Here is a 13,467-nt window from a genome sequence, read left to right on the forward strand (position 1 = left end):
GACTTTCCTTAGTGTCTGGAGCTTAGTAGGCTCTTAGCTAGTAGCCATCATCAAGCTGGATTAGTCTGGCAAGGGTTTTAGGTAGATTGATATTTGAGCTGGGTCTTAAAGTATATATAGGATTTTGAAAGTAAGGGAGTATACTGGGAGAATATTCTAGGCAAGGAGAACTACAGACACAAAGGTAAGAAGGAGTTGGGTCAGACAGAGTACAAAAAATGTAAACACTAAGTTTGGATAGGTGAGATGTGGTCTGAAAATCCTGGGCCTTGAAAACCAGGCAGAGGACTTTGACCTTGAGACTGTAGACAAAAAGGAACAGTTGTAAACATTTGAAAGACAAAGTAATAAGATAAAATTGTTTGCAGAAGATTAGCCTGGTGATAGTAGCCGAGATAGTTTGAGGAGAGAAGAGAATGAATTTGAGAAAGTATTGATGATATGAAATAATAGGGCCTAAAATTGTTCAGGGCAGTGAAAACTGAAAGGAAGGATTAAAATACATTAGAACTTGCTGGACGCGGCGATCCCTGCGTACCTGTAATCCCACCACGTTGGAAGGCAGAGGCAGCCAGGTTGCTTGAACCCAAGAATTTGAGACCAGCTTTGACAACATGGCAAAGCCCCATCTCTACAAAAAAATTAGGCACACGGTGGCTCGTACCTGTAATTATAGCACTTTGGAAGATCGAGGTGAGAGGATCACTTGAGCCCACAGGTTCGAGACCAGCCTGGGCAACATAGCAAGACCTCATCTCTACTAAAAATAAACAATTAGCTGGGCATGGTGATGCACTCCTGTAGTCCCAGCTACTCCGGAGGCTGAGGTGGGAGGATCACCTGAGGCTCATCAGGAGGTCTAGGCTTTGGTGAGTCATGTTTGTGCCACTGCACACTGGTCTAGGCAACAGAGTGAATCTCTCTCTATTGAGAGGGAGAGAAATTGCTGAAAGTTATATTAAAATTTAAAGTTTTGACTACTAGGACTACAGTAACAATTGCCACCATTGAATAATACATAACGTTCTAACATAGAAAATGCTGAAGTGTTATCTTATTAATCTTCATTACAGCCCTGTGAGGTAACATACCCCAAATTCTTTTTTTCTTTCTTTCTTTCTTTTTTTTTTTTTGAGATGAGGATCTTACTCTATCACCCAGGCTGGAGTGCAGTGGTGCAATCTCAGCTCACTGCAACCTCCACCTCTTAGGTTCAAGCGATCCTCCCACTTCAGCTTCCTGGATAGCTAGGACTACAGGCACATGCCACCACACCCAGCAACATACCTTGATTTTAAAGAAAAGAAAGCTGAACCTTAGAGAAGTCATGCCACAACATATTTCGTGGGTTATAATAATGTTTTGGGGTAGTGATTTTTGATTGTATGTCTCTCCCATTTGATTGAATATTCCAGAAGAACAATCTTCTTACTTCACTCTGCTGTCTTTGGCAGAGGGATGATGAGAATTCTGCAGAGTGGAATATTTATTAAATCTTTAGCTAGATGGATGGATGGTTAGATGCCTCAAGGTTTACATAGCTAATGAAGAGGAATCAGAATTCAAATCTGGATTGTTTTCCTATCAAACTGTATCTTAACTAACATTACTCTATTTCTGCATCTGCAAGATTACATATAAGATGTGAGGAAAGTGGGGGCATGATCCAAAGGACATAATCACAAGAACGTCTTTATTTATAGCAGCATTCTTTAGGGATGTGCTTTCCATATGGGAGAGTTACTTATCTTGAAGCCAGTCCTCCATATCCCTTTGGGAGGCCAAGATGCCTGTGATAGCCCATATTTGGCTAAGACCAATAGCAGGACACTGAACAGAAAGATCCAAATGAAAGCTGTGTCATACAGATCGTTTAAACACAGAGCAGCATGTATTTTATAAGCTCTGGTATCCACAGATCATGCTGACAATCTCAGATTTTTGTAGTCTGCTTTTTCTTTTTTCAAACAGTGCTCTGTAAATTTAGGAAAAGGTTAGAATGTGTAGCATGAAACAATGTCTAAATATAAGCAATCAATGTGATTAACTGAATGTCCCAAATATGCACTGTATACGTATTTCTCAGGAAAGGCAGGCAATAAATACATATATTTTGTATATATCATCATTCTCTGAAAAGTTAGACAGTGAGATATACCAGTGTGTGATGTATTACACTGAAAGAATCTTTGCTTGTAGTCAGTAAATATTATTACTTAATCAGACCAGATTATGCTTCTAAAATATCTCCCTTGTCCCAGATCATCTTATTTTGGTGATAAATATTAGAAAAATAGTGGTTTTTTTGTATTTTAATTCACAGACTTGTAAGTGTGGGTCTTCTTGATTGAATACAGCCTAAGGAGGAGGATGTTAATTTGAGGTTCTTTTGAGGGGAAGATATCATCCTTAGATGGGATTTAGCTTAATTGTGTACAACTTTAAAAAAAAAAATCTAGGGTCATTACTTTTTATCTCCCCAAATTCTTAAAGGGAATTGTGTCTCCTGCAAAATATTGCAACCTACTAGCCTGTGATGTAGCCACGATTTGTGGAGCTATACAATTCCATGCAGTGGCCAGTCCTATGTACAAAAGAATACTGGAATGATATATGCCTTTATGGTGTTTGCAGTAGTGGCAGGTATGTTTTGTAAGAGCTCAGAAGAGGTCTGAACAGGGATCTGCAGGGGAATGGAGTGGTCATGGCGATATTTGTAACTGAGGTGGACTGCAAAAGAACCAGAGAATATACCTGGTGTAGAAAACACAACAGAGAAAGAAGAAATTGAGTGAAGGCACTATGAGAGTGAAGGCAAGGAGGCTAGACTGAGTGTGGAATCAGTTTACTCTGTGACTTTTGCTTGAATTAATGTAGGTTTGAGCCGTGCATCTTTAATAAGAAACTAACTTCTTTACCAGATTAGGTATTTAAAAGGATCTCTTTGTACCCAGTTGGGAAATGAGAGGTTGTCACATGCACATCCTACTCTATTAGTTCTACTATCTCTATGCCCTTTTCCCTCTGCACAAGAGGAATGAGCACATGTTTGTAAGGTTTACTCTTCAACAGCAAAGAAAAGTTCTTATTCACCCTTCAATAGGCTCTTCATGAAAGCAGACAAGCTGTTGCATCACCAGAGACCAAGGAAGATACTCACTATTTTGGATCTTGAGCTTGACCTGGAGCTCCTGTAACCCAGTAACTAAGAAAGTATAACACGTGGTGAACAGCAAAGATTCTACAGGCCGATGGGCTCCGTTTAAAACTCAGTTCAGCCACCTTTAGTTATTGACCTTGGCAAAGCTCCCCTCTCTCTTTGCTTTAATTTATTCATCTATAAAACAGGGAACATATTTGTGCCATAAAAGTATTGAGAATTAAATGAGCTAATAGGTATAAAGTCACCAGAACATTACTTGAAACAGGGCAAGCACTCAGATGATAGCAACTATTAAAACCATAAAACATTTATACTCTAGGAAATCCAGCATGTGGTGGGTGTGTGGAGGTCATCATGGTAAAGATTATTCAGCAGGAGTAATTCCAACATACAGTAGTTGAATGTGTACAGTGTGCTAGACTTTGGGATAATGGAGACACGGTGTTTGCTTATGAGGCACTACCGTCTATTTTACAGGGTTATTGGCATTAAATTTGCTTTCCTAATATGTTTAGCTTACTGAATTGAATTCCCTTTAACTTACAGGAGGATGTTGACAAGGCAGTGAAGGCTGCAAGACAGGCTTTTCAGATTGGATCTCCATGGCGTACTATGGATGCTTCTGAGAGGGGACGACTATTATACAAATTGGCTGATTTAATCGAAAGAGATCGTCTGCTCCTGGCGGTGAGTATTATCCAAGCTGGATGGGTAGCTAGAGCTCTCAAAAGCATTCAGTGTTTGAAATGGCAGATTGTTTTGGTTTTAGTGATCCCTATATGCTCTCTACAAACAAAATGAAAACATTTGTTGTCCCAATGTATAGGCCCCTTAACATTGAACTTATTCTCAAATACTAATCTGCACTTCAATTCTGGATGATGTTAATTTCTGTTCCCATAATAGAGTCTATGGCCTAAACTTTGGCAAACCCAGGTTAAACCAAATTTTAAAAATTTCTTTACCTTAAAACTTCTCAGAGGCTTTAATAAGATCACATGAAGTTTGAGTCTCCTAGGATGATATATTAGGTTTTTTCAAGCATTTGACCACTGAACTCTTTTGATGGAAAAACTCAAGTTTGTTAAGGGTGCCCAAAATATTTCTCTAAAATAAATCTTATTTCTCATTAGTCTAGCCTACTAAGATATTTAATAAATGGTTACGTTTTTTTCTTCCTGAAATGTGTCTGTTCACAAGGGTCATAATTAAATGATGTTCTTTTTACAGGTGAAAAAGGCAAAGAATAAAAATAATCCAATTATTAATGTGGTTTATCAAAATTATGTTTTTATGAATACTATTTTTATTTGTTTATATTTTAGCAGTTAGATGAGTCAGAGCATAATATAGTTGGGGGAGGGTATTTCTTTATTTTTTTCATCTCAATTGGGCATTATGATGAAGCCAATTAAAATAAACCAATACCAAGATCAGGTTTCAGAGCAAATTTCATCTTTAGAATCTGAAAGTGTCTGTAACAAAGAAGTCTACATTTTAAAAAAATCAGCTTTAGCATGTATGGTTAATAGCAAGTATGGTTAATCAAAGAACCATTTATTACTCAAATATTCAACATAATTTGAAATACGCAAAAATTCAGAATGAGCAACTATGTGCCATAAAACTATAGTAATAAAAATGACCTGCAGGAAGAAAGAAGAAAATGCTAAAACTTGGTTTTTCTCAATTATCTGATTTGCTGACTGCCTGTCAGCATAAGATCCTATGGGGGGAAAAGTACAGGCATCCAAAAGTCACGTTTGGTTAAATTTTGACATGGTAGAGAGTGTAGTACAGAAGCAAATAGCTTTAACAGTTCATCACCTGTGCGTTTCTGCCTGGTAACCACCCCAGCAGAATATTAGATCTCAAAGAGCTTAAGGTCCTCCTTAAGAGGAGAAGCCAAAGGGGAGATAGGTCATCTTATAATGGTTAGGGCACATGACTAGAAAATGTTGAACTTTACCTGACCATTCAAATGGCAATTATGACAATAATGGCAACACTGGTACTTTCCTAATTAAAATTCTGATAAAGGAAGTTCATGGATGAAAAATCCACGAGTTACTTAAGTTTGTGTGAGTAGACTGTGTATATCCAGATGGAATGCAAAAATTAAAAATGAATACTGAGGCATCATTAATAGTCACGGACACTAAATTGTCACCCACAGTTGATTACAAAATAAGAGAAATCTTGTTGGAATTCTGATATGAGTTAGAAGACTAGGTTTCATTCTCACATGCTATGTATATATCAAATTGTGACCAATTCCTAGAAAGTTGGTTAGCAGGAGAACATTCAAAATGAGACAGAAAGAGCACTAGGGTTTAGAAATCAGAATCTCACTACCCTTTGTGCCCAGATCTTGCTATTTGACCTCAAGGAAGTCATTTTAACTCTTAAAAAGTGGAGGTTAGGCAAGATGTCATGATTTCTTCTATTTCAAAAATTCTCTAGCACATGATTACTCAAAATATTTACTACATATTTTTAATCTAAAACTTTTATGGAATTTTAGATTTGGTATTGGACATGTTTTTCAGACAATGGAGTCAATGAATGGTGGAAAACTCTATTCCAATGCATATCTGAATGATTTAGCAGGCTGCATCAAAACATTGCGCTACTGTGCAGGCTGGGCTGACAAGATCCAGGGCCGTACAATACCAATTGGTAAGTATCTTTGAGAAACCACTAATGGTGAGGATAGGAGTGAGGAGTTTACTATAGAGCTGAATAATTTCAAGCTCTCCCTTTTAAAGATGTCAACCAAATTAGGCAAAATTATTTTCCTCTTGACTTTGAAACAACATAGTTTTCGACTTAGATGTTTTATTAAAATTCATAAAATGTATTTTAAAGTTGTTTCAGCATAATCATGAAGATAACATTATAGATATTTTAGAAAATGTTAAACTAAGAACATTCCTATGGCCATAATTACTGATCTGAGGCATGCCTCTCTAAGGTCCCAAACTTTTTAAAACTGACCTCTGAAATTATTTATTTGGGTTTTATTCCAGTACTGACGTTTATATCCTTTCTGTAATGTAATTATTTAACCCTCTTTACATGTTCCAGTATAAGTCAGTTATGGTCATCTGTGCCTGGTCAAACTCAGTGTAGTTAAACCAGACTAATCAAACAAGCCAGTTCACACTGACTCATTTCAAATATCTTCAAAGCAAGATGGGACTGTGTTTGCAGCCTGAGTTAAGGGTTTGCGTGTGTGTGTGTGAATCTGTATGTATGTGTTACTTTAGTGGGGTATGCACATAATATAGTAGAAATACTAAACATATTTCATGTGAAACATGAAAACACACACATTTAGGAAACAGTATGGGTAGAATTTAATTCACACAAACCTACGAACTTTAGGAATACAATACCCTCCAGGACTGGCCCTGATGTTCACTTCCAATCTAATTGGAGCATCCAGGAGGTCAAAAGTGATAGCACAAAGTTGAGAGGAGAGTAAGACCTCGGGAGTACTAAGAAATGTGGCTACTTTAGAACTGTCTGACTTTACTCTGGGACAAAATGGGAGAAGTCACTTAAAACACAAATAGATCTTTATGAAGAGAGTTCTTGCTGAAGCCAGGAAGCTGCTGTGGGAACTAGAACAGAATTGAATGTAAAGCATAATGTGTCTCTCCAAATGACCACATTAACTTCAGGGCACATAAATTGGTCAAATTTAGATTGAAAATAAATATCTTATACTCCTGTCATTTTCTTCATGTATTGAGAGAATTGCTTTTATTGTTTGGTAGGCAAATAAAATACATTTTAGAATAAGTCAGCGGGAAAGGTTTATTACTTATAGGGAGATTTTCTTTTTAATTCTACTGTTTTTAATTTTACTATTTCTAAAAATTATATTACAACCTTTAAAAAGAATTCTCTTATTGGTAGAACTCTGAGCTACCAGAAACAAACTTGAATGTGGTTCTTCTCTTAGCCAGGGACCTCCTACTTCCTTTCTTGTCCCTTTTTTATAAAACTTTGAGAATAAGGATAATTTTCAAATCAGGCCTCCTAGATGATGAAAGGTAGAATTAATTATCTTTCTGATTTTTTCCAGTTTTGCATCTTTGGTTTCACCTAACTCAATTTTATGGTTCCTATCATTTCAAATTACTATTTTAGGTCTTCACTTACCATTTTGTGAATAATTGGAGATATAGATGGTCTCGATCTCTTGACCTTGTGATCTGCCTGCCTTGGCCACCTAAAGTGCTAGAATTACAGGCATGAGCCACCACACCCTGCCAGATAAATGCTTTTAAAATTATTGTCTACATCTTTCTCTCACATCAGCCCCAAACCACCATTTTGTGAATGTCAAATACATTCACTTACATGTGATTATGTGTGTTTTATTTTTCAGATGGAAACTTTTTTACATATACAAGGCATGAACCTATTGGTGTATGTGGCCAAATCATTCCTGTAAGTTTTTCTCCTATATAATTCTCAATTTTAAAAAGAAGAGTTCTTATTCAATCTAACGATGAAGCTTTCTCTAACACAGATGGATGCTTATGTATTTGTTAAATGTGGAGTAAATGTAAGATTTGTTGAACTTGGTCTCCCTGTGACTAAACTTCTTGGATATGAATATAGATAGAAAACCTATCTATATTCTGGCATATCTCTTGAGAAAGTTTTAATACTACATCATCGACAAATGTTATTGTTGTTTTTTAAAAGTTGTATCATGTACTCTTTATAAGAGCCATGCTTTACATGTATATGGCAAGGTGCTCTCCGCTGCACGTCTGCAGGATAGCATTTTAGTGAAAGGTAGTAGGGCCTACTATTCTCCAATGCACTTTCTCATTGAGACATCTCATCATGGAGAACAGTAGCTACCAGAGTGTTCAACTCATGACAGACATTTTTTAATCAAAATGGAAAAAAGAATACCAGAGGCATTTGAAACACTGCATGGAATGTATTTTACCCTTAGATAAGAGGCTCGGATACTCCATATTCCTCTTAGAGAAGGTAGCCTTTTTAAGAGAATTGTGAAGATATTTTAAGCCCAACAAACAGGAGACTATCTAAATGATTCTATTTTAACTGACATGCTTTAAAAGGCCAAACAAAAAAATGGCGGCGAAGTCCTTATGTGAAGAAATAGTCATGACTTATCTTTTGCTCCAATGAGACTGAAATATATTCATATCAATATTTTAGTGGAATTGTTTATTAATTCAAAAATCTCAATAAATTGATAAAAACTATATAATTATGAACACTGATAATAGCTAATATGTACTACGTGTCTATGCTAGACTAGTTATTGCATTGAGCACCTGGCCCTCTTTCTTGATTAATCCTCAAGACAACCTTCTGAGGCAGAGAGGACTATTATCAGCACTCACGGATTATGAAATCGGATACAGAGAGTACGTAACTTGTGTGAGTTCGCATGGCTGGTCAGTGGTTGAGCTGAGATTTGAACCCACGTACTTGGCCTCTGGACCCTGGACATCTTTGTCTTTAGCAAGATATTTTTCCTGGAAATAAAAGCTACTAAATAATATTATTGGGTAAATAATTACAATAAATGATCTATGGAGAAGGAGAGTAATCATCCTTTTTAAACATTTTTAGATAACTTACAATGTGCTTCATAATAAGCCAAACCATGCAGTGATTTTTTTTTCCTGGTAGAAAAAGAACTCAACAGCACTTGATTAAATTTTGAGGTTCTCTCCTACTTCCTTCTCATATCTCATATCTGGTTTATTCAGAGCATTTAACATTTACTAGTTGCTTTTAGCAATGAAGTATAATATGCCAGATGATTTCACAAAACTACTGCAATTATTACATAACATCTACAGGGGGTGTATAATGTGGAAGTTGGATTAGCAAATAGGCATTTTGCAATACAAAGAATCTATTGTTACGTATTGCTTTCTAGTGGAATTTCCCGTTGGTTATGCTCATTTGGAAGATAGGGCCTGCACTGAGCTGTGGAAACACAGTGGTTGTCAAACCAGCAGAGCAAACTCCTCTCACTGCTCTCCACGTGGCATCTTTAATAAAAGAGGTAAGTTTCCCTAAATTAAAATAAGCACAAGAACTCAAGAGTCATAACTGACAATAGGAAGACCTCATCTGGTGCTACTATAAAGTACATTGTTTACAGATGGCCCCTGTCCAGTCGGGGGAATACATTTAGCATGACTGCTGGCTGCAGTTTCTGGCAGTCACCCCGATTTCATCTCTGCCCAAGTGCGGACAGAAAGCCAAACGCAAAGGCTTGGTGTCAGTCATCTTGGGATCGCATTTGTGCTTCTTTGTCCAACTCTCATGAACATAAATTCATGTTGAAATTAACGTAGCATTCTTTCAAATGTTGAAACATTAAGTTGGTTTGTACCTGCCACTGATGGCCTAGTGTTTTCTGCAAAATTGTGTAAACTAATCTATGTAAGGTTGAAAGGGCCTCTATGTCAATATGCTTGTTTATAATATTAGGCCACATTATTTCAAAACACTTTTCAATCTACTCATCAGTGGATATGTTTCTATTCAGTTTTCTATTATGGTTTCCTCTGCATTTATCTTCCTGTTCAAAAACAGTAAAAGAGCACATAAAACTTATTTTCATCAACTAACTAGATTATGTTAATATACTTGCAAACAATTCATTGTCCTTTTTTCTTCATCTTACCAAATCTTAAAAAAGCAAACGTTAGTCACTGGAAACTTAAAGTTACAAAACTGAACTTATCTTTTAAAAATATACTTATTCAAATTAAAAACAGGGAAAAGAGATGTCAGAATGAAACATTTTAATGCAAATAACAGGAAATTGTAATGTGCCAACTCAGTTCCCATGCCTTCTACCTGAATTCTTTCATGAAGATTGAAATCAACTTGTGATGTTGAATCATGAATGGGATGACAGTACTTACTTAACAATTTACTGACTAAGTAATGCCAGTGGAAATTTGCAACTCAGCAGTCATGCCCTCAACAATCAACAACAGCTAGGAACTAAAAAATGTGAGATCCCTTCAGCTTCTTATTTTTGCTGATGGGAATAATAAACATGTTACTTTCTTTCTACATAAGTAACTTACCAAACACTTTTTTACATACAATCTTTTTGAGTTAGCATTATGAAATTTGAAACAGCCACATCACTGGGGCAGTGATTTCATAGAGTATGGACTTACCCTGACAAGCAATTGTCCCTCAATAATGTAACGCTTGAAGTTATTTTTAATGTGTGCTTAGAAATGACACAATAAGACTAAAGAATAGAACCAGTTGTATGAATTTTTTTTTCTAGCGCATCTCATAAGGTTGGCATTAAGAGACAATCTCAGTCCCCTACTCTCCTCTTTTTTAAATTAAATTCTTATATTGTAACTTTTAAACTTTTTACCTTTTAGGCAGGGTTTCCTCCTGGAGTAGTGAATATTGTTCCTGGTTATGGGCCTACAGCAGGGGCAGCCATTTCTTCCCACATGGATATAGACAAAGTAGCCTTCACAGGATCGACAGAGGTAATATTACTTACTCAGGGCAAAAGTTAAGAATGTTTTTATTGCCAGCTATGAAGTATGCTTTATGTAACTATTTTTGAGCCAACAATTTTAAAACAAAAACTCTTTTTAATGACTTGTTATTTCTTTTAGCCTTCAAATATATGCATAGAATATAAGCAGATGTAGTCTGAATGACATGATACACCTATTTAAAATCAGAATGAGAGTAAACTGTTTTTAGTATGTTCATTACTTTCTCTGATGAGAAATATGGCTGCTGAGACCTTGTCATATTATTAGGAAGATTTATAATAGAAAATTAGGCCATAGTGATTTGTATGAATGAATATGATTTTATCCTGTAGATTATGAAAATTAAATAGTAGAGCCTCACCCTTTGCACCTCATTTGGAGGTGTCTTTCTCCTGGACATTCTGAAAGAGAGCCAGAAACTCAGCTTCCCTCAGTGGTACCTTAGCCTAGGCTAACTTTTCTGCCTCTCTGACTTGAACTTGACCATCCTAAAGGTGAAAGAAAAAGACCCCAGCCACAAAGGAGAAGTGGCGGGCAGGAGGGAGGGCAGACTAGAAGGTGAAGTTTGGGGAAATAGATCCCCATTTATTCATGGTGTTCTATCCTAAGCAAAAGAAAGCAGTGGAAGCATACTGTACCATGAAAAAAAAAATTCTTGAATCATTCTATTAGATTATGTGACTTTGTTAGATGCTCAATGCAAAAAATAATGTAAGCTGTTCATTGGTACACAGTATAGACAGTGAAGAGTGAGCTTCACTCCATCTTAGAAAGCTGCTGACAACAAGAGACAAGGCAGGGTGTGATAAGGTACTAAGGTATGTACAAAGTGCTGTAAAAAGGTTCACAGGAAGGAATGATGATGTCCAAATGGGTACTAGAACTAGCTCTGGGTTTTGAGGAACTGTTACTTTTTTAACTTCCTGGAAGTTGAGAAGCAAAAAAGACATTCCAGATAGTGTGGTGAGCATAATTTGATTATTTTATAATCTTAATTATTTACTCCAATATAAAGGCAAATTTACATGCAAACAGAAATGGTAGAAAATCAAACTTTATTTTTCTTGATCTTTTTAAAATGAAGTAAATAAATATATATATGTCTTCTTTGTTTTTCACAGACATAGAGTAGAAAAAGTTCACATTCTGTAAGTCCCTAATTGAGATAGGGAAAAGCAAACCCCACATTCAAGATTTATTGTAGACAAAACAAATGGGAATGTTCAAGACATGGCAATACATTTAAAACTGGTGACACCACAGGTTGAAATCATACCAGAGGAATAAAGGTGAAAATTCCTCAGCCTAGAATTCTAGATCCTCCCCAATAGGGAATCCATGTACCTGTTGAGGTCTGGATCAAGCCTGTCTAACCCATGGCCAGGAATGGCTTTGAATGTGGCCCAACACATTTTTTTTTCATTCTCATCAGCTATCTTTACTGTTAGTGTATTTTATGTGTGGCCCAAGACAATTCTTCTTCCAGTGTGGCCCAGGGAAGCCAAAAGATTGAACAACCCTGGTCTAGATCCTATGCCTACTCGTTCTCCAGGTCATCTGGACCAGGAGCTACTGTTTGCTGATCTCATCTTCAGCATCAGTTTGTCTTTGCTCATCCATGGTCCCCTATAACGTTGGGGGAGCACTTTACCTACCTTAAAAAAATCCCTGGAGATTAAAAATCTAGAAAATATCTTGGTTTAAATTCTGACTCTACCCCTTCTAGCAGTGTGTCTTTAAAAAGTTAAGTAGCCTTACTAAATTTGAGTTTCTTCATTTGTAAAATGGAGATGAGATCAACCTTACTGAGTTGTACAGAATAAAATTAAATGAGCTAATGAGTAAAACATTTATCACCCTACTGAGAACTCAGTACATGTCATATTTCCACTTTCCTCCCATACTTTTTAATTTCTCACACTAGTTTACACAGTGTGAGAAAAAAGCTTCCAGTTCGAATATTTCTTTTTCTCCATCTCTGCCACTCTGCCCCATCTCTTCCCGATTATTCCATATATCTTTTCATTCCCCCCTGCTTTTAGTTCATACTTGGCCATAACCTACTCTAAACTTGCTCGCACACGTTCCCTCTCTGGCTTTCTCCTTGCCTCTACAGTTCCAAGAGCAGAGCAGCCTAAATTTTAAAACACCCCATCTGAGTTCCCATTGTTCACCACATATAATAACAGTGCATGCTCATTGCCTTATTACGTATCTCTCTCTCTCTCGCTGATTATCCTCAAAGACAGTCTTATTCATGGTTATCTCCAGAAACCATCACAGTAAGAAATTCTAAATAAGTATTAAAGAATTAAATGTGAATAACACAATTTTAGGAACCACACAGAAAAACCCATCTTACTTCCAACTCCTGTAACTTAGTTCCACACTCCCTGGAACTTCTTTCTGGATTTTCTTTTAACTTCACATTTGTTGCTTGGCAGCTATTAAGGAACTTGATAAATGTCATGAAAGAGGCAAACAAGGCAAACAATAGATTGTATCCTTTGTGTTCATTGTAACAGTGACCACCATTCTAACAACACTTTTGGCAAGGTATGAATTTTTTTTTTTGAGACGGAGTCTTGCTCTGTTGCCCAGGCTGGAGTGCAGTGGCACAATCTCGGCTCACTGCAAGCTCTACCCCCCAGGTTCATGCCATTCTCCTGCCTCAGCCTCAGCCTCCTGAGCAGCTGGGACTGCAGATGCCCACCACCACGCCCGGCTAATTTTTTGTACTTTTAGTAG

General features: G+C 36.8%; 1 protein-coding gene across 3 annotated transcripts in view; it reads left to right on the forward strand.

Moving 5' to 3' along the window:
* The window catches only part of ALDH1A1 (aldehyde dehydrogenase 1 family, member A1), a 105,142-nt gene that overhangs the window by 71,299 nt on the left and 20,376 nt on the right, over nt 1–13,467 (forward strand). For all 3 annotated transcript variants that reach the window (XM_011947031.1, XM_011947029.1, XM_011947032.1), the window contains 5 exons: nt 3,710–3,850; nt 5,713–5,842; nt 7,563–7,624; nt 9,108–9,236; nt 10,591–10,704. In XM_011947031.1, the coding sequence (XP_011802421.1) occupies nt 3,710–3,850; nt 5,713–5,842; nt 7,563–7,624; nt 9,108–9,236; nt 10,591–10,704 (576 nt within the window). The remainder of the gene's footprint in view (nt 1–3,709; nt 3,851–5,712; nt 5,843–7,562; nt 7,625–9,107; nt 9,237–10,590; nt 10,705–13,467) is intronic.

Source organism: Colobus angolensis, unplaced genomic scaffold, assembly GCF_000951035.1.
Source record: "Colobus angolensis palliatus isolate OR3802 unplaced genomic scaffold, Cang.pa_1.0 Scaffold257, whole genome shotgun sequence".
NCBI classification, from domain to species: domain Eukaryota; kingdom Metazoa; phylum Chordata; class Mammalia; order Primates; family Cercopithecidae; genus Colobus; species Colobus angolensis.